Source organism: Carassius carassius, chromosome 17 (assembly GCF_963082965.1).
Source record: "Carassius carassius chromosome 17, fCarCar2.1, whole genome shotgun sequence".
Taxonomy (NCBI): domain Eukaryota; kingdom Metazoa; phylum Chordata; class Actinopteri; order Cypriniformes; family Cyprinidae; genus Carassius; species Carassius carassius.
Genome location: NC_081771.1, coordinates 11,703,400 through 11,726,089, shown reverse-complemented (window position 1 = coordinate 11,726,089; position 22,690 = coordinate 11,703,400). Strand labels below are relative to the sequence as shown.

The window sequence follows — 22,690 nt, the reverse complement described above, 5'->3', positions numbered from 1 at the left end:
TTCGCCCATATCTGTCGCATTATGGTATGGGGTGAACACATTTGTCTGCCGCTGGTGGGAAAGCTATGCCTAGCTTGGCGTGGGGCAGGAGGGGGTGCGTGGGGGCTCTTTGAGTTTTTGTATGGGAATGTGTGGTTACTCAGTGAGACTGCTTTGAATGTGAAAGAACTCCCACCTCAGAGAGACAGCCCAGGCGGCCGTCCCATGAAAGACAAGTTGGCAGCTGCACGGCACGAAACCAATGTGACTGTGAAGGGGCAGCACGGGGAGCATGCAGTATGTGGCAGAACCCTCCTGGCACCTCACGCCAGCTCGACTTTCCACGCCACTCACTCTCCACCCTGGGACCTCCACCAACAACCCCTCCAGACTCTGGCCCGCACCCTCAGTAATCCCACAGGAAAAAGAGGACTATGCAGGTGGTCCCCTTTGACAGCCCTGACTCTACGCGTCCTTGCCTGCCATCGCTCTATCCGTGTACAGCTGAAGCAAAGCAATGGGATGGTTAGATGACAGATAAAACACTTTTTCAGAGAAGCGGCTGAGGGAAACATGACGCTCTACACCACAGGGATTTCTTCTGCTCTTCAAGCTCCATTAGTACCTGATGCAGAGCCTTTTCTAATTGTGCTGGTTCTTTTGTCTCTTGCAAATCTTGTCTGACTGGGTGAAAGGTTTAGATGTTGAGGTTAAATAGGCATTATTCTCTTGGTGCTCTCCTAAAAGCCTAATAAGGGTTCTTCCTTTCTGTGTAGGTCCCTCTGGTAGTGGTCTTGAGAGAATTTCAGAGCCATTGAGCCATCTCAAGAGTTTACACATGATTATTTATGATCATGCGCCTCTGGAGAATTTGAAAAAGACTCTTTTTGTTCTTGTTAAATGATGAGCAAGAAGAATGTTGTTCATATTAAATGGAAATGAGGAATATTGGCGCCCAATCATAACCAAACCAACTAATTTATTTATAAATGTAAAATACATAAATACCATATATAAATTACTTAATATTAACAATTAAAATTCTGTATGCCAATTTGCATAGGCAAGGTCTTAATGATGTCATGATGTAACATGGGTTGTTAGTTGACTCTGTGTGCCTGTATACCTTTATTGCACAGGAGAGGTTTGTGAGGGAGGGAAAAGAGACCGTAAGCCTGCATCCAATCTTTTTTAAAACGTCCTGTGTTAGAGAGAAACGGCACACTACAAGTGATGAAAGGAGCTCATTGTCCCAGTACGAGATCCACACGGATTCTTCAGGCTCACTTAAGCAGAACCATACACACATCCCGCTGTCAGTCCAACATGATCAAATTCACAAAACTTCCAGTTTATCTCACACCTGAAGCATCTGCTCCGAACATCTCGCATCTTATCTTAAGGTAGTCTGTCATTATGACTCTATGATTACACAAAAAAAAATTGCGTTCTGAGGGGAAGACACATTCATGCACACACCAAACCCACAGATGACCCACACTTTGTTTAAAAAATCCTGGTGGTATATGTTTATACTAGATTTTTATTTTTCATTCAGAGCTCTATCAAAAATAGAAGAAGAAATCTCAGTTTTTAATGTAATCTAGTCTGACCTATTGTCTTAATGGAATAACTGCTTTGTACAACTGTGTGCAAACAGATGCCTCAATCACTGACTGACTATCTATGTATCTTTCTATCTAGCTAGCTAGCTGTTTGACTTTCCATCCATCCATCCATCATAAATGTATCTCTTATGGAAATCTGTGTTTTCGTCTAATGATTTTTTAAAATAATTTATTGCTCACTTTCTGGCTTCAAAGGGGATGTAGAAGTGGTTCATACAGTTTGTACAAAATAGTTCAATTCTTCTGAAAGCACATGATAGCTTTGGGTGGCAAATCCAGACCAAAATTAAGTTCTCAAAATTAAGAGAGAGATTTTCAACGATTTTCAGAGAAAAAGTGAACACAATTTGTGTGCGCCACTTTATGTGGATTTTTTAAATTAACTTTCAGTTGAAAAGAGTACTAGATATTCTGTAAAAATTAATCTTTTGTGCTCTAAGAAAGAAACAACATGAGTGTTGTTGGAGAATAAATTATGACAGAATTTGAATTGTGAGAATTATTCCTTTCAGTGGAGTCCTACAGTTGTAGGGATATTTCCGTCAGAGTTTCCCAGGATATAAGGACTTGAAATATTTTTGAGCTTCCTAAGGAACAAGGCAGCAAATAACCCCTTGGGCCCTATCAGTGAAATCTATACCACAGAATGATTTCACATTCTCTCTCTCTCTGTTTTCAGTGACCACCTGTTTAGCTTTCTGCTGAAGACTGATCTGTGTCCGACTCTATTGTAGAACTCCAATATTCTTTACATCTATTACTCGCCAAGAAACTAAAGCCTTTTCCAGTTTCTCCCCATCATTTTATGGAGCTTTACTATCATCTCACCATGGTTACGTGTCTTTCTTCACCATTTAACCAGACAAGCAGTGCAGAGGAAAAAAATCTTGTTAGATTTCTATATGTCTGCACGGCTGTCTCGTATAGCACGACATGCTGTCAAAGAGAATTCTGGGAACTACAGGAGTTTGCTGCTGCCACTACAAAAGGTTTGGATTTACAGGGATTTTTTTTGGAGATGAGACTGCAAAATGGACTGTAACACTGAAACATTTATAGAAGGGGGCTTCAGTTTTAAAAGTTTGGTTTGAAAGAAAGTTCTTACAAGCATGTAGATTCCACCGAATGTCTATAAATGAATGCAAGAAGGGTCTTTATTGTACAGCACATCTACATTTTTACTGCAGACTGCATTGATATGCAAGACACAAGACGTACAGTGTAGAGCCAAAGGGAATGTCCATATAGTGAATGTGGTGTGTTTATAGGTGTTTGCTTACGAAACCCCAGTAGACTGTAAAATAAAGTCTACATTTCCTAATAGAATGCAGAAGACCTCTAAAAATGCACGGGTGTTCCATGTGCAGCATCACTTCTTTTATCACTAAACGAAAGTGTAGGCACCGATTGTATATGGCCACAATGTTTAAGTGGTGAAATGTAGAAACAATTGCATCTTAATCAAATTGACCCTGCTTTCAGTGGGCATCATGCAGTCTTACACAGAGATGGTAATACAATTTGACTATTATTAATATTCTCCTAGGCCTCATACATAGAAATCTCACCTAAATTATGCTAATAAAGGCAGATTTTGACCTAAAAGGGAATGCAAACTGAATACCTCCAATGCCTTCTTGAGACAGGCCACTGCTCAAAGGAGGATTATAAAAACATTAGTCACAGAATCCACATTTCAATGACGCCACATATTTCAAGTCACTGCTGATTACTCTGACACCATTTGTAGAGGGTTCTGGCTTACAGGGGTAAAAGGAAGCTGCATTGAGAAACATGGGAACAGGGTACTCGGTCTCCCTCCCTCCAGTGCACTTTAGTGAACTGTTTCAATAATGGATATTTTTAGACTGATTAGTGTTTTGCTCTATGGATGCCCCATAACAAGTTCCATTTTCACTGGTTAAAAATAAAAATAAAATTATGAAATCATTTACTCACCCTCATGTCATTCCAAACAAAAAAATGTTTTGACTTGTATTGGCAAAAAACACACATTTATCAGAATAAAAACTTAAAAACTTTAGCATTTTTGTTTTTAAGTATTTTTTAATGAATATAAGTATTTTTGTCAGTCTAGTGTGTTAGATCAGCAGGTTGCTAAAAGTTAAAGTTTAAAAATAGTTAAAGAATTGTATGAACTATCAATAAAGTAATTAAAAGCTCTCTGTTGGAATTTTCAAGGAATGTAGTTTGAAATACATCACAGCAATGCGAATTTTCTGCGCTTGACCAAGATTAAATTCAGTCCCACTCCAGGGTATGAAGGTGATCTGGAGGCCGTCAAACATCTTGAGTTTCCACCGTTACTTGTGCACCTCTGAAACAAGACCACATTTCAGTGAAGGCCAGGTGAGTAAGATTGAACTGAGAATTAACATTTTGCACAAAGAATACACTGTAAAAATGTTGAACGACAACGACGAAGTGTGAAAAAAAGTCATATGTTTCAAGTTAGTTTTCCCACTTGAACCATGTACACTTTTAGATTTGCAGTATGACTTTGAAGCCACCAGGGGGCATTAGTAGATTCTGATACAGGACTCAATTACCTTTTGAACATGCTCAACTGTCCTACAACTATCTTTTGTAAGAAAGAAAGAATACAAACATAACTAACCCTCTTAAAAAATGGACATTAAAAAGATATGACACACGTGATGCAACCTTAGTAGCCCACCCCTACCCGTCTCATTATGTCTGATGCAAAAGAGCATCGGCAGAACAGCAGCCTGTGGGTGTCAGATCAGAGAACCTTCCCAGAGTGATCACTGGCAAGAATAAAAGCTCTGTGGTGGATCTGAAAGACAAGAATGTAAATAAACACACAGACAGTACCGCACTTTAATGGCTTGTCACACTAGTGCACTATCGCACTGCCCAGCGATGTAGCAGTCCCGTCACTGGTTTTATACAAGAAAGAGGATTAGCCAGTGGCCCACGGAAGCATCGCTGCGGCTTAAACCATTTTGCGTGGACGGTGTGAGAGGAGGTGGGATAATGCCATTTCACATCCCTGTGTTTCAGAAGCTCATGGAACCTTTAGCATGATTTGAGCCTCTCTATCTGGTACCGCAAAGTCCAGAAGAATGACAATGGGAACAAAACGTCAAAACGTGAGCGAAATTTCGGAATACAAGCACCACCTAATCTTAAGAAAAGAATGTAGACTGAAGCAGACAATAATTTCACTCTAGGATTAAAACAGTGTGTGTTCTGTAAGATTGTAGTACACAAGTTGAAAAATGAAGTAAGCTTTAAAACATTTCCTAGAGCTGATATCGGACAAGTTATTTGAAGTAGAAATACAACAACAGCCACAGAGTTGCCTTTTATGTGTTTTGTCTCATGCATATCTCTGTATGTGTGTCTGTGTGTGTAAATATACATCCTAGGAGATTCCCAAAGGACCTGACGGACATCACTCAAGCCTATCACAAGAAAAACGTGTCTCTTGAAGTTCATATCCGTCTCTCCTTGACCAAAAAACCTTGCAGCTTTAGATTAAAAAGAAAAGTGCCGGTAAAGTGTCAGTATTCACACAAATACAAAACACCAGAGACATTAGACATCCAGAAAGGAAATGTATTGATTGTATTGTAAATGATTTACAGGAAAAGAACTACGAAAGTAACCAAAAAGTGCAGGAGAGCTCCTGCAACTGTAAATTCAATATTATGGAACTGGTCGATCCATTATTATTTAAAAGATTTAAAATAAAATGGTGTATACAAGAGTAACAAACTGGATTCACAGACTGTTTTAAACCCTTATTATATTCTATTATATTTTATGTCTTATGTTTTATGTACATATTTGTCTTTGCTATGTAGATGTTTTTAGTTGAGAGGTATAGCTTAAAGATAAGCACATACCTTAATATATATATTCACACTGCCATTTTAAAGTTTTGGGTCAGTAAGTTTGTCTGTTTATTTGTTTATTTATATTTTTATTTTATTTTAAGGGACTTTAATACCTTTATTCATGAAGGACACAATTCAGATTTGCAATCACAGGAATAAATTCCATTGTGAAATATTTACAATAAAATACTGTACAATTTTAATATAATTTTTAATTGTAAACAATTTTCCCTATATTACTGTATTTACTATAACTGCAGCATTTTTAGAGCTTTTCCAAAAACTGTAAAAAATCTTAGCAACCAGAAACATTTAAACAGCAGCGTATTTTAGATATTATGTATTTATAATAACAAGCCACATTAAGCCAAAACATTTCAATACTAAGTGGACTGTCTTAAGCTGTACATTTTAAAATTATACCTTTTTTGCCATACAGGCAAAATAAATGTATTCCTTTATTCTTTTGAAAGATTTTCCGTGTATCTATATAGTGTTAATTTATTTGTTTTCCTTCAACTTTAAATACTGCAGAGCCTTTGCCATCTCCTTCATCTCCCGTGCCAAAAGTGTCACTTTGATTACTCATTGGTCATTCACATTAATCCTTATTTGCTCCTGTCAGAGTGAAAGCCCTTGACAATTGCTGCTCATGTCTGAGAACTTGAAAAAGTTGTTTAGAGGCTCTCAATCTCAAACCAAGTTACGCTTTATGTTTATACAAAAGTGAAACAACCCATAATAATTAAACAGACACTTTTTTGGCTTAGTGATCATCACAAGGTAATAAATTCAAGGGTATATCGAAGTGAATATTATAAATGATATAATAATGAATTTGTTGTTCTGCATTTGCAACTAGTTGTAATCGACTCTCCAGGTACAGATAAAAACACTTAGTGCATGTATAACCTCTGTAACTATATTTAGAGAACGTGTTCTTCTTGTCATGGCTTTCATCATTCCATCCTCTTTCCCATCCCCTGCTCTTGTCCTCATGTAGGCCATACCTCTGCAGTCTAACTACCCACATACTGCCCCAATCATCTCCGCTCTACCCCCCTCAGATGGGCCCTGTGCGTCAGCGCTTGCTGGCAGGCAGGCAGGCGGTGGGGTGTTTGGGCAAGCAGCGGGAGAGTTGATGCGTGTGTCAGAGAGACGCTCTCCCACATTCCCCCGGCGGCTGGCAGTGCGCCGGCTGTGGGAAGGGGGTTCGCCTCTTTCTCACGACCTCTCAGGTTCCTCAGCTCATCTGGGAGCTATTCATTTCCTGCCAGAAAACAGCCTTTCCCCTGCAACTGCAGGAGAGGGCGAGAGAGGGGAAAGGCGTACGAATGGGAGAAAGAGGGCTGCATAGTGAGTCCAGAGCTTGGCACAGCAATCCCTGTGCTTAAATCATAAATCCCAGGCTTGTCAGGGCTACAATCAAAGACAAGGCGGTAATGATGACGAGTTAAGAGAGAGAAAGAAGGAGAGAGAGAGATAGAATGAGAAAAAAGAACGAGAGAGGGAGAGATCTTGCCATATGGTAACACTTAAGAGCCAAGGCAAAAGCAAAGAGGGGGCTTTCGTTTAGTCCTTTTTATTTTTCTCCCTTTTTGCCCCTTCTTTCTCCTCTTGAGCCTTTTGCATTTGCACAGAGTGTGGGAAAAGTTCATTGACATGCATGCTGGCTAACCCTCTGGTCATGTTGTGACATGTGCACAGGCGCCCCGGCACAGTGGTCAGCACACCAGTAACCTGAGCCCCTCGTAAAGCTGTCCTCCAGAGGCGGGAAGGGGAAAGCACGTCTGAAGGGGGTCGGGTGGTTTTTCTTGGGTTGTGCTGCTCGCCTCTGGATCCAGCTGTAACCTTGGTATAAACAGGAAATGAATGAGTGGCCCGCCACAACATTGTAAATCTGTCGAGGTGGTGGTGCGCTCAAAGTTAAGGTTGGCAAAAGCAGGGTGACCATTTCAAGATGAGCGTGTCCTCACAGGTTTTCCTCTAACATGTGGTTTCAATCTCTATACTCTCTGCACCACAAAAGGTGTGATGGAAATTCAAAATGATTGCACTGATCCACACTTTGTGCCTCAAAGCAGGTAATTGCAAACACCTGCAATGCCCCCTTCAAAGGCCACACTGAAATAGCTATAGGCAACAAACAACTGGGAAACATAGGGATGCATAAAGGAGGAAACGTTTCATCATGTCAAGTGTTTTCCTGTTTTAAACGAAAAAAGCAGTGTGAGTTGTGTGTAAATATTTCTGCATCCTTTATGCACACTGATAAAAATGCCTAAGCGTATTTAAAATGTAGCCCACTTTTTTTAACTTAATACTTTATTATAATCATCAATTGTTGAGTGTGGTAATATTTATAAAGAGATATATAAAATACAAAAATTGTCATTATGCAAGTAATATGGATAGTTCTTACCAAACAAGTGTCCTAAACTTTTAAACTGAGAGTGTTGACCAGTCCACTCGGTGGCTCTGCAGATGTAGTTCATATTTGAATTACTAGATGGCGCTAAATGGTCGTGTAATAAAAATCGTTTGCAGGCGTTCTTCTCTGCTGCTGAACTTTGCATTCAGCTTCATCCTCTTGCAATCTTCTTCTTGCACAAAACTTATAAACAGCATTCAGTAGTAGGATAATGTTTATAAACTGCCGGGAAAAAATCCTTAAATGTCTGTAAAGCGATATAAAGGGTATTAATTAAACCTTTTTCCAACAGGTTGCTTTTCGTCCTGTCATCGGAAAGGTTCTTACCTAATTATAGTTGTAAAAAAAAAAAAAAGTACATTATTAGCTTTTTACGAGATTATTAATTTAATTAGCTAGTTCTAGCTTTATATAAAAAAATGCTTTTAAGCGATAAGTGAAAAATAAAAATAACTTGTTAAATGATAGCCTAATGATATACATTTTGAATTACAATTTGACACCATTTACATCCTTACAAAGTCTTACTTTATAGAAAACTTGATATAGTTTTTAGCCTATGCTAGTACTCAGCTAGTAGCCAAAACGAGGCTACAAGTGATAGATGTTGCTACATTTTGATAAGTGGATTATAATGATTTTTGACTTTGCCTTCTTTCCATGAAAAGCTAGTCGCAGAAAAATACTTAGAACGACTTTTGGCAACCCAATGAACGAAGTGTAGACCTACATCCACACTGGAGGCCGTGTAATGTGCTCCGCCACTTTACACAAGTTTTCCTGAGACTGTGATATTCAGTGACTATGAGAAACACTGCAGCATATTTAGTCTAAATGTGCATGTGATATGGACCGAGATGTTGTTTGTTTTAAGGTAAGAATATTAAAAGGCTCACAAACTGTGAAAACGTAGAATAAAACTAAACACGGAGGCAAAACGTTTCATTTTTTATGTAATTTATTTATCTTCCAAAAAGAAGAAACTTGAAAGCGCATTCAACATATCTTTGGCATCACAACGTGGAAAAGATACCGAAAATATAAAAAATGCATTCAACGGAATTCAACAATACAAAACTTATTTCAATATGAACTTTTCTCACTTTTGATCTATACAAATATAGTGCATCATCTCTTAAAACACATTTTCATACAAAAACAAAAAAGTAACGCTGAACAAAGAAAACAAGTGTCATTTGTCTTTTAAGAGTCTTTAAGAGTTTTTCTTTTTTTCTTTCTTTCTTTATAGTCTACCAAGGCCGCCAAACGGAATCTGACGTGACGGACGGTGCTCCCGGAGACACGGCCACCGGAACAGGTGTGCTGGAATTGTTGGCATACACTGGAATAACGGGACCGTTTGGAGCAAAGGCAGCGTTAGGAATCAAAAAGGCGAACTGTCCGTCTGTTGCCGGCACAAGCTGGAAGCCTCCGTATACTTTTGTTGCGTCAGAAGTCAAGTTGGAGGAAGATCCGCTTTTGCAGGGGACTCCGCTAAGAGGCACAACGTTGGCTTGCTGATTCGCGCTGGGGATCTGAACCATTGGCTGACTGAAGGATGGGTGAGGAGGCCCGGCAGGTATCTGGTGCTGTGTTGGATAATTCATGGCGTTGATCTGTGTCATGCAGCTGGCTAAGTGACCCAGCAGCCGGGTCCTGACCTCGGTGTTAACCCCTTCACAGGTGGACAGGAACCGGGTCACCTCGTTCATGCATTCACTGAATCCAGCTCTGTATTTCCCAAGAACGGTGGGATCCGTGTTCAGGGCAGCTGATGGGAGAATGAGGTAAGACCATCGGTCAGATCAGTTTCGAGTCATTTCTAAAACTGCTTTCAATCTAGTTGAATTCAATAGAGGAAATAAATATCTCACAGCATTTAAATCAACTGCAGAAAGCCGAGTTCCTGCATGGAAGTTCTCATAAAACTAGTTATTTTCTGGTTGTTCATTAGACTGGCGACTTACCGGTCATTTGCACCCGCTGCATATTTCTAAGATGTTTCACGGTCATCTCCAGGATGTCCGCTTTCTCAAGTTTAGAATGTCTGGAGCTCTGTGTGAAAATAGGGGTTGATTTAGATATAGGCGGCTATGTGATGAGGTTCATCAGTATTCTATCCAGATTTTGTAAGAATCAATCAAACATCCAGTAGGTTACTTACATCTTTTTTCAGAGCATCCAAGATTAGCGTTTTCAGCTGACCCAAGCTTTCGTTGATTCGCGCTCTTCTTCTTTTCTCCATAATAGGTTTAGAAGACTAAAATGCAAAAGAAAAAAGTAAATATACAAGTCAAAGCGTCTAACTACTTCGGGAAGTATTTCTCAATGCATCGTAGAGCGCATATGCGCGCTGTTTGGAAATAAATATGCTACAGTTCAGAATCAATACAAACCTTTCTGTGCTCAGAAGCAGTTTTGGGTTTGTCAGGTGTAGTGTTCATGCTCGCCGGAGTCGCGGCAACCGGAGAAGATGAGTTTTTTTCCATGATATCGGCAGGCATCTTCTCTGGGAAGTATCCTTTGAGATCTGTTTAAAAAGAAATCTTCCTGTGTCTTGTACTAGACTGAACGCTGTAGGCAGATACAGTTCCAGATATGAATGGATATCCGCACGAAGTGTCCCGAGTTCAACTGGTGCGGCAATGATGTCACAGTCTCTGATTTCACCGTTTGCCAGCGGTCGTAGCAACTGTCTGTCTCAGCGTCGTGTTGGTCTTATTTATATCTCCGACTGCACGCGAACGGCTCGTGTGAAACTTCCCAAACTTTCTTTCCCACAGTAACTTTCTACCAATCAGCGTGAGGGACACGCGGCCAGAGGGGAGGATGGCTCGTGGTCGGCGCCCCTCCATTGGTTGTTTAGCGTTTGAGCGGGTGTCCAATGGCGCGCGGCCGGGTTTATGGCACAATCGGGACTGCCTTCAATCATTCAGTTTACATATTAACACTTAAGAGCCAGTCTCCGCGAAGACACAGCAAACTTTGTAATCATAATTCAATACCCATATAGATCCATTGAAACTAAGTACGGATATACAAATATACATACCCTGCTCATTATAGAATGTTTAAGACGTGAAAAGTTTACAAGCCTATTGCAATAGTAATGGAAATGCATGTGAGTTTGCCTTTTGCTACTACCGAAAAACTGCCTGCTGTTAAGACCGGAATGTGTTACAGCGTAACATTTTAAGTGGTCTTAGTTTTAGAAATCTGGGGAAAAAATAAAAATAATAAGACTGTTTTACTTCCTCTGTCAAGTTACACTTTAGGAAATCAGTTAAACTTTTCATTATAACTCAATTTAAAGTGGTTTAAATATTTCTATAATTATCACTGCAGCCTAAAGTTTTGATTTAACTTTAAAAAGCAATTAAATGTAGGCTTTCCATTTTGGTGTTTTAAACATTTTACTTTTTAGTTCATTTAACAAGGCAGCAGTGTAGCTATTTCTTTAAGCGCGTCGCTGCTGTTGGCATTTTGACATCTGTCGGCTCACGAGCGCTATTGTGAATGTGGAGCACGTGCCAGGATGTTTTATTACCTCGGTGGTTGAGGTTTGGCTGGCGGGCTAGGGGTGGCGGTGGTGGTTTACATTAGAGGGAAGGTAAATAGCAGCTGCTGTTCTAAAAGCCTGGGAAAACCACGCCCACTGAGAGCTCGATCGGGCTTATCGGAATGCGAGCCAGTGTGAAGATATTTCAGATCGAAAGCGCGCACTGTACGCGTCCTTGACAGAAGCGACTCTAATTTAGGTCATGGTTTTATGATACTCGGATGAGTTAGCAAACAAACGCCACAAAACACTGAATTCATTCATGCTTTTCTGTCTGTACTTCGTCACTTCTTTATGTATGCTATGAAAACGCAAATAGCAAAGCAAGTACATTTTGCTCTTGGTGGAAATAGAAACTGTTGAACGTACAGTTTCAACACATTGCATGAGTTGCCATCTATCATAAACTAACAGACTTGTCAGTTAGTGGTCTATCATAATCCACTAGGAGTAAAGACTGTGCTTGGAGTGTGTGGTGTGGGTTGGCAGCCTTCTGATATGCACATTTACAGGGGTGAGAGTCTCCAGCTGCTGCAGACCCCGCGACACGTGGCGCGCAAGCGGCGGGGGAAGGCGCTGCTGCTGCCGGCTTTGCGCGCGTCTGCGGGACAGAGCGCCGGTGGTTCGCCTGTAGTTCATGAGTGTGGTATATCATGTCATGCTGCTGAACGATCTGCATTTTTATATGTGTTTCTAAGCGCATCTACTCAGTTACTGCTATAAATTTTTTTATAGATGTTGATATTAGTAAATTACTATGGTAATAAATAAATAATATACATATTATTGCAATCATATCCACAAAACAAATTCAGTTGGATCATTACGATTTTCACTTCTGCTTTACAGTAATGAACATTGTATTGCACCTTTTTTTTGGTAAGAGAGACAGCTGTTGGAGTTCAATCAGTTTAACCAATTAATGTTAATGACTCTTAAATTTGGAGACTGAAAGAGAATATTTTCTTGTTTAATGTTATAGGCATTTAAATAGGCATTTCATCTGCATATTAAAAACTGGTAGAAATATCATGGCTGACTATGGCTTCTATTTTAGTAGCTGTTAATAATTAAAATGTTTCCTATTTGCATATACTTTTGAATAAGAATGCTTATGTAATGGGGGAGGTGATGGAGGGATGGCATAACAATCATTTTGAACAAGTAAATTAGTGCTATAACCCACCCCACCTACTGTTACAACCCACCCCAGAAGTAGGGGTAGATTGGAACAGACAGCACTCTTTGTGCTTCACACTTATATAGTTTAGGGTTATGTATAGTAGATTTCTACTGTTCAGTTTGAAGCAGGTAAATATGGGAATATTATATTGACGTTTGAGACACAAAACACTGAGTTTTAGACCAAATGTGTTACAATAAAAAATACAAAAAATATCTTTTTTTCCAGCTCTACACATTTTTAATAAATGATAACCACTCCAAGTACTCAATGTTGCATTTGTTTACACTGCGAAACAGATTCATTGCTCTTTCTCACACTTGTAAAGGAATTGCAAAACAAATGTATTGATGTCAAGTAGACAAAGACTGGTATATTTCAGAAAGTCTCCGCATGAGTAACTTTCTCATGCTCGTGTTGCACAAGGGATCTAGAGGCTGCATTGAATTACGGGCAGGTTGCGTTGTCCCCCCCCCCCCCCCCCGAGCACCTGGACGTTGCCAGTCCTGTGTGTGTTTTTCTGTAGTGTTACCTTTTGTGAGATCGTCGTTATTGTGTCTATATGAAAAAAAATAGGCTCATTGTTACAGTGTGTATGAATCACTGACATACTGAATTGCAGTAATGAAGAAAAGCATACATCTCTGCAATTAAGTTAATTATGGCTGTGTAAAAAGTCCATATTATTTTGTATCACTCTGTTTTATTGGCACTTTTATTGACATAAGTATAGTTAAAACAATACTTTCATGTCTTAGCAAAGTCTTTGTCACTGCTTCTCTTTCTCTATCTCTCGATCTTGCTCACTCACGTACACACACACTCACACACTTCCCTCTTCAGCCCCTTTCCACCCCCTCTTCTCTCTCTCTGTCAGAATCATATCTTTATCAAGGTCTCTCAACCATGGCTGTCCACACACAGCAATAATGTAATCAAGACTAAAGTACGTGAGAAAGTGTGAGATAGCATGCTCCCAAACAAGCTGAGCTGCAATTACAGAGCCTGTGTAAAGTTAATGTGTAAGCCACTGATGAATGCCAGCTGCCAAAGGAAAGTTGCTGTTGATGGCTCATAGGGATCTCTTGAAGGGGTTTAAGCAGCCAGCAGTGAGGGTGTCAGGGTGTCAGCCTCATTCAAGGAGCTGTCAGTCACATTTGACAGCTTACTGAAATGCAGAATATGGCATTGGCAGATATCCATATGTGTAAACAAAATGAATTTTATACTAGAGTCTTTATCTGTGGAAAACTATTCTTAGATAAGATAGACAATGCTAAAAAAAAAAAACTGTAAAAATGTAGTTGTTTAATTTACTTAGAATTTCCAAGTTCTGAGAAATCACAACATTCAGTCTCAACATTCAGCACTGCAGCATGAATTGGTTGCATTTGAATATTTGCCCGTTTTTCTTTGCATAGTTGTTGGTTTGTTTGTTGTCATGTTCAGTAACCTGTAGTTTTGTGTATGTGATGTTTTCAGTAGTTGAAACCAACAAGCACTTTGGCCTCTATGTATTTACCGTTATACCGATATAATAATTACCGATATAATTACCGATATAATGGTGTAGAATTTAAATGTAACTGAAGGGAAATCTTTTTAGGATGCTACAGCTTAAAAAGGATCGTAGAATGGGTTCATTCTGTAATTTTTTACTCACTCGATTGTCATTCTAAACCTATAGACCAGATGCCATATTGAATTGACACGGATGAAAACAAGGCTATAGAAGATTGAGTTACAATCTTTTCAATGGCACACACTGTATAAAGGTCCTAGATCATGTCATTTTCACAACTAAAAACTTCCAAAACAGTTTTATGGAGTTTGTGTCTACTGACAGTTTATGTTTTTTGTTTTCCAGAAAGATGCTTTGTCAGCTAAACATTCAGTATGTTTTTAAATAACAGTACAATCTATTGAATCCACTGTACTCATATGCCTCACAACCTTGTTTGTTAAAAGTGAAATATGGTGCTACACTGGCTAAGGTCTCTATTACTTTCTTTCTTCTACGTAACACAAAAGAAGGTATTTTGAAGATTGTTTTTGCCCGTGAAAATGACAGTGGACCTCATTGACTTTCCCTGTATAAATAAATAATAACTGAAACTTTTTTCACAATATCTTCTTTTGTGTTCAACAGAAGAAATAAGTAATACAGGTTTGGAATAACAAAATGAGTTCAGTATTATTATCAAGTAAATTAATTAAACCAAAAAAGCCATGAAAAAAGTTGCCTCCATCGTTTAAGAACTAGTTTGTTGCACAGTGCATTTGTATAGTCACTTGTGTATTTCTGTGTATTCTGTTCATCGAGAATGATTAATATAGCCTGTAACCAAGATATAAGAAGACAACCACTTGCTAAAGTAAAAAATGTGAGAGGGTGCTGAAGTTTCTTCCAGCACCAAGACCCTTCAAGTACAGAGAGACAGGGAGAAAGGAAGCGAAATAAGAGGTGGGAGAGATGAGAGAGGGGAGTGCGAGTTGCTTTGGAGACCCTCCAGCAGTCTTCCCACGGAGCAGACGCAGCAGCCAGAGCGAGTGCTGGAACATAGGCGCCACATACTTACACACAGCAGCAAGGCTCCGAACAGCACAGCCTCCAGGGCCTGAGGGGATCAGAGGCAGGGGCGTGATAAAGCGTTGATTCATTTCACAGTACTCTTCACGCACATGCATACGCACACATGCACACACCTACATGTAAATTCCCAGAGACCAAAACACACCTTCATGCACATACACACAGATCACCCGGGGTCACCACCAGCCTCGCAGTCATTAGCGCTCTGTTGTACTTAGCCAGGGCTGGGGAGCTTTTCAAACAGATGCCTAGCGCAGTGGTGATTCAAGCCTTTCCGGGCTCACTTCGGCTCCTGTTGCTGCTTCTTCTGTGGCAGGGGAGAAGCGTGTGCCTTAGGGGGGATCTTTAGTAAAGCTTAGCCAAGTTCTGTCTCCCATGGAGCGGCGTACCAGGGGCTGTGTGGAGGAGGCAGTAGAGACTGGGTCATGGGTCACTCACTACGTGAGCATGAGTATCTGGCTGCCAGGCTCAACTGGTTTGGGTGGTGAGTGAATTAACAAGCCTAGGGGCGCTATTGCTAATGACAAGCCTTCCAACAGAGACAATACACCTCCTAGCTCAAATAAATGCATGGAGCTCTTGATTGTACATTAATGCATCAAGTAACATTTGGTGTGCATGTCGTTTAACTTAATTTAGTCATTCAAATGAGACTTTCTCAGAATGCAAACACCGAAAACATTCTTTTCAAGTTTAAGATAGCTGATTACTGATAGCTGTGTTTCACTGTTGATGGTATCTACCGAACCCTGAAGATAAAGAAATATTTTACACACAATGGCCAAGCAATGGGTTTTTGTTTACGTAAAGGATCTTGATCTTGCTGCATTTGAATTAAAGGTGAATAAACTGTCCAGTTTCCTCTTCAGGGAGTCCTATTGTTTACAATAGATAAACTGTTGAAAGCAAAGGCCCACTTTAGTTCTCTTGCATAATTATCTTTAACAGGCAGTGGGAGAGAGTAAATAAACAGCAGGAATCATTGAACTTACCTTTACCTTCACCTCTCAATTTACATATTCTCAGTTGTGTCCTGCTGCTCTATTATTTTTGTAATGATTTGTTCACTTTTCTATAGGCCTATAACATGAAATGTATTTGTCAATATTTTGACAAATGTTCATTTGATGAAATTTTCCATTTGTAAATATGAATATATATATATATATATATATATATATATATATATATATATATATATATATATATATATATATATATATATATATATATATGAGGACCTTGCTTAAGTGATATGATTGCAAGTTACAATTAAATTCTTCCAGGTGAGTAAAACTCAATACTCACACTTTTCATTCCTTGTCCAAAAATTTGCCATGGGAGAAACCGCTGTAATACTTTTGTATAAGGACCAATTCTGACTATTTCTTGTTGCTTAGTTATTAGCAATGCTCTTATTAACATACTGGCTGGTTATTAGTTCCTATAAACACATTTAAAAATAAAGTGTGACCAAAAACGTATATAAAAATGAAACGATTCAAGAAGATTCCACTGCCACTGAGAGGAAGGTCATGTGTGACTGAAACGTTTGACTTTTGAAATGCACTGAACACTGCATTTTGCACTTTAAGTAATAAATGGAGGTTGCTGCTAGTATCTCAAATGTAAACCTTTAAATTAAATTAATTAAGTAAAATTTGACACTTTTAGAAAATTAATTTTAAGTGTGGATATGGCTTTTAAATGAGCACAAAATGCACATTAACTAAACACTGATTTTTTTTAAGTTAATTCTCAATGTCTTTGTTTGCACAGTGTACCACCAGTGTAATTTTCCTTTTACTTTAAGAACAAAAGTACTGAATGCAATTTTAGTGTCCTGCATTGATTCAATCTTTATAAATTTGTTATTCCCATATCTGACTTCTACTTGGCCTTCTTGAATCGGAGCAGATGTTGAAAATGTGTAAGGGTCACGGTTGCACCTCCACCTCAAGCAAGGCCAGGTCCCTAGATAACAGCCCCCTGGTTCATGAGCTTTGCTCCAGCAGAAGATTATAGTTTTGTCCCCCCACCCATTCCCTCCACCTCCATCCAGCCCAGCCACCTCCCCTCACTCCACCACCTTTCCCGTGGGAGTTTGCAAAGCCAGGATAACCTTGAGACCTCCGTTGGGTCGCTGCCAGGAACATTAAAGAGCTCTAACCCCCTCCAAGCATGCCCACCCAGTGCACTTCTACCCCCATTTCTAACATTTCTACACTTTTTGTCTAATTTTACCTTTTTTTGGACTCATTTTTTTTAACTTCTCTTTTTGTAACCTCTCTCTTTCACTCTCTCAACCACAAACACAGACTCTCACACAAAATGCTGCCTCTCTTGCTCTCTTTCTCTCTCTATCAAGTCTTGGACAAAAAAGGGGGTAAAAAAGCACCATTCACATGATCTCCTGTGCAGTGCTCTATTATCTGTAGATTGTCGAGCTGCCTATTTCAATTTCGCCGCCCTATTATCAGGCCTTGAAATAAACGCCTCATTTGAAAAGTAGAAATCAAACTGTCTCTACAGGAGGGATGACTGACGTTGATTGCAAACTAACTATTTGGTGCCATGCTGCACTTTGTGTGGCTTTTGTCTCTCTCCGCTTTTTTCCCCCAGCTTCACGGCTGTCATATTCCTTTAGTACTGGAGAAGGTCAAGTGCCACTGTCTGAAAGATCTGAGGAACTGGAATCGACTCAGCGTCTCTTTCTCGGCCCCATTCTTGTCACCGCAGGTTTACATATTTTCATTTCTTTTAAGATTTTCCATTTCTTTTTAAAGTCCCAAAGCATTTTTATTAAATATACTTCAAAAGTTAGTTGGAGACTGAGACTTATTTGAATGAGAATATAAGAGGATTGTTTATATCATGATGTTGCCAATTCAGAAATTTCAAAATATCTAAATGTTCATCTCAGTAAAAAAAAAAAAATATATATATATATATATATATATATATATATATATATATATATATATATAAATAAATTCAATTCAACAACTTTATTTGTGAAAAAATAGTTAGTGAATCAGTTTTTTTCAATAAATCAGTTAAACTTGGCAATATCGTCTGAATGATTCATTCTAATCAAAACCATTTTTCCACCTTATCATTTCACAATTACAAAAAAAAAAAAAGATTGTAAAATAGTAGATTTATTATTTTTAAGCAGGTGCTGAAAATGATTCAACTTTGATCCATGTTGATGCACTGCCATAAACACAAAGTCTTTTGAAACATCTCACTGCTCTCTCTCTATCCAGTAGCCACTCACAGGTTCCCATGACATCATATGCCGCCTTTGAGTTCCTGGCCTGTTGCTCATTGTAGCCAAGGCTATTCATTGCATCTCACACAGAAACACTCACACACACATGACCTCATCGCTGGCACATTCTCCCCAGGTTTCACCTTGCACCTCCCAATCGCATTCCCTTTTCCCTCTGGCCGTATTAACACTGAATCTGGCCTCTTAGTCTCACTCCACCCATTCAGGGTCCATTGTCTCCCCCTGGACAAAGTGGTTAACTTAGCCCCGCCGAAGCATCAACTTTCACCCTCAGAACTTACAGTCCCATTGCTGGTACAAGACTGATGCCTGGGAGCTTATAATTGGTTTCAATTGTAGTTTCACCCATAAGAGGGTTTAAGCCTAAAACGATTTGACTTGCAAGCATACAGATTATCATTAGTTATGCTCTATTCATTCTGACCAGAAATGTACAATTTAGGTCCCCAAACAAATTATTGGTATCAGTTTTATATCAAATAAAAGGCATGTTCGCTAAAGAGTTCGATTTCTTTCTCCATCACTGGCCTGTTTTTAGTTTATGTTGCATAATCTATGTCACGAATGGAATGCATCCCTTAAGGTAAGATACCTGTCACTCTAAACCTTTTTTTGTTGTGCTTTTTGTTTAAACAAGCACACTACCGGTGTTCCGTGCATCACATTCCCTGTCTCTCCCTTCTTCTTTGTATAAATATAATTGTTTGTTGTACAGATTTTGCCTCAGGCAACCTTGCATTTCCTTTTTTGCGTTTTCTGTTTATGCTTCTCCTTTAGACCACTAATGTATGGATTTTCAGCACAAAATAAAAAAATAAGGTAATTGCAATGATTTATCTCACAAATCAGACTTTTTAAAATCTATACAAAATATTCTGACTTTTTGCTATTTATATCTCACAATTCTGACTTTTTTCCTCAGAATTCTCAGAATGTATTTTTTTTTTTTTTTTTTTAAAGAGGCAATTGCGACATAACTCACAATTCAGCCTTATTTTAAAATAGAAGATACTTTTTTTCCTCAGAATTCTGAGTTTAAATCTCATAATTGTATAGTTTTGTGTAAATAAAATATTGTGACTTTTTATCTATGACATTTTTTTTTGCAAGAATTGCAAGGTTATACTTCATATACTTCATATCTCGCATACAGTACATTTACATACAGAGCACAGAGCTCTCAGCTGTCCGTCATTTGCCGTTACTGCAAAAGGAAATATATTAAAATTCATCTAAGGCTTATAAGGTCAGCATGAGGTCAGAGGTTCAGTATGCTGTTAGTAGTAACCTCTGCCTTCTTATCCCACGTCCTAAAGCAAGATATAACTAGATTAAAGTGCATCTCTTACAGATCAGTCTGGGTGACAACATCTGTCAAATTGGGTTCTTCCGTAGATAAGGAGGTGTTCCCTATTTCAAAGACCATCACAGATCCCCCTTCCAGTCATACATATATCCCTACAGCCTTTCCCTACAGCTTGCTATCGGCCAGAATCCCCTCTTCCTCACGCTGGGTGAATGTTTTATTTTTGGGAAAACAAGAAGTTGTGCTCCACATGATGTTGAGTGTCCTGCGTCTATTTCATACTTTGCAGGAAGCAAAGAGCCAACTGGACATTTAATTACTCAGTCGTTTATTAAAAAGACGGCATTGCAAGAGCTTTGCATAAATTATAGAGAGAAGTAAATGTGCAACTGAAGTTATTTTTTTCCCACAGATTGGCCAATTATACCCTTTAGGAAAAGGGGTAATCCTGGTCCAATCCAGTCTGACTGTCTCTGGCCAGATTGTGAAGGATCTCTTAAATCTTCCTTCCCTGCATCCATTGCTCTCTTTTTCTTTCCTTCCTTCATTTTATTCCTCGGCAAACCCCCTTTTTTCCTCTCTCCTCCTAAGTAACTTTAATTGTCCTGGGAAAGCCATGGTTGGCCCCCAGGGCACAAAGCTCTGGTTTCTAATGAATGTTCCAGTGAGTGGATTATGAGCAGCCATGGGCAGTCTTGATGTAAGAAGTTGTGACAGAAAGGATGATGATTCTCCTTTCTGATTTGAGTGATAATGTAGAGAGTAATAGATAAACATTGAGGGTTTTTTATTGATTGATTGATTGATTTATTTATCACTTTTATATATTCCCTGGGAATCAAACACACAACCTTTGCATTGCTAGCAGCCATGTTCATTTCTTGCTTCCTCCCTTTCTTCCTAATATATCAGATATTTTTTGAAAGAAATTAATACTTATTTTCAGCAAGGGCATATTAAATTGATCAAAAGCTGTAGTGAAATAATTTATAAAATGATAAAATGCTATACTAAAGGTGCTGCTTTTTAAAACTTTCTATTCATCATAGAATTCTGAAAAAAAAATGTGTCAGATTTTCCACAAAAATATTAAACAGCAAAACTCTGTTCAATATTAATAATAAGAAGGAATGCTTTAAGCACCAAATCACTTAAGGATTGTGTGACACTGAAGACTGGAGTAATGGCTGCCAAAAAATCTGCTTTGCCATTACAGAAATACATTTAATTTTAAACTTATTATTATAAGATTTAAATATAAATCAATCATTTTAAATTGTAACATTTCATAATAGCAATGTGTTTACTCCTTTGATCAAATACATGCACCCTCAGTGAGCAAAGAGACTTCTTTCAATAAACATTCACTTCTATCAAACTCGACATTCGCTTTACGTAATTAAGGAAGCATGTTCGGCAAATGATCCTGATTAGACGTGCAAAGTGAATTGCTTAGAGTCTTTTACAGGGTGTTTCTATTTACATCACATTGTCAGCTCTTTCAAAACGTCAAATTCATGCAGTGTGTCAGTGTTTGCTGTCCGTGTATTTACAGGAGTGTGCAATATGCCTTTGAGGGTTACTGAAAGGATCAGATCATGTCTGGGAGAGAGTAGGAGACTATAAAACAAATGAAAAGTAAGTATAGAGAGTAAGCAGAAGAATGGTGTGTAGAAGGAAAAGAGTGTTCTTCAGCAGCAAGTCAGATCAGAGCAGAGATTAGCCATGAGCAAAAGCTCCATTCCATGGTGCTCTCTGCATCCTGTTCTGTGCTGGGCTCCAGACAGCCTGCAGGGCCCCCCACGCAGACAAGCAGGAGCTTGTGTGTAAGAGAGGGAGGGAGAAATGAGGGGCATAGCTGAGCATCGTGCAACAATCTGTGTGGGTAGTACTATAAGCATGTGTGTACAGTATGTGTTGTGTGTGGGGGGTGATGTGGTTAAATTAACTTCAAGTTGCTAGTGTAAGTGCCTGTAACATCTGTGATGTTCGTACAGGAATGTTTTTTCCTTTTTTTCACTCTTTAGTTCGTTAATTTGTTTCTATACTCTGTTTATGTGTTCCTTCCTTTTCTTTGTTTCTACAATCTATGTTTATTTGTTCATTCATTCATTCATCGATCATGTGTTCATTCGTTCACTCATTGTTGATTCCTATATTTGTTTATACATCCAGTCTGTCCTTCCCATCTTTCTTTCTTTCTTTCTTTCTTTCTTTCTTTCTTTCTTTCTTTCTTTCTTTCTTTCTTTCTTTCTTTCTAACAGTCTTTTATCCTATTTTCTTTAAATCTGTTTCTTTGTTTTTTGTTTATTTTTCTTTTCTTCCTCCTCTCCTTTGTTATTCTTTCTTTCTTTCTTTCTTTCTTTCTTTTTCTGGTTACACATCAGTTGCTTCTATCATTTCTTTCTAACGTCCTACTTCCTTTCTTTCATGATATTCCATCCTTCCTTTCTTCTTCTTCTTCTTCTTTCTATTGTATGTTTCTTTGCTCTTCTATCTGCCTGTCCATTGCTTCCTTTCTCCCTTCTTTATTGATTTTCTTCATCTATATTTCTTTCTTTCTTTCTTTCTTTCTTTCTCTCTTGTTTGCCAATCAGTCCCTCCCTCCTTCCCCCTTCCTTCTTTCCTTCCTTACATTCTTTTGTCTGATCTTCCATCGTCCCTTTCTTCTCACTTTTCTTTCTATCCTTATTTCTTTCTCATTTTGTAACTGGGTTTAACAGTGAAAGGAGAACAAGGAGAGTATCGATCCTCCCCAGCTGTGGAGGCAACCATAGCCCCTGGAGGAGACAGAAGGGCAGAGAGATCTTGACCCAGAGTCTCGTCAGTTCT

At 38.8% G+C, this 22,690-nt stretch overlaps 1 protein-coding gene across 1 annotated transcript; it reads right to left on the bottom strand.

Annotated features, from left to right (window-relative positions):
• Positions 1 to 9,142: 9,142 nt before the first annotated feature.
• her6 (hairy-related 6) lies at positions 9,143 to 10,684 on the bottom strand. Its single transcript, XM_059570908.1, has 4 exons — positions 10,319 to 10,684; positions 10,087 to 10,182; positions 9,890 to 9,977; positions 9,143 to 9,693 (listed from the first exon to the last, which is right to left on the bottom strand). Exons 1-4 carry the CDS (start codon positions 10,424 to 10,426, stop codon positions 9,173 to 9,175), a joined length of 813 nt encoding a protein of 270 aa, XP_059426891.1. The 5' UTR covers positions 10,427 to 10,684; the 3' UTR covers positions 9,143 to 9,172.
• Between the last annotated feature and the right edge of the window lie 12,006 nt (positions 10,685 to 22,690).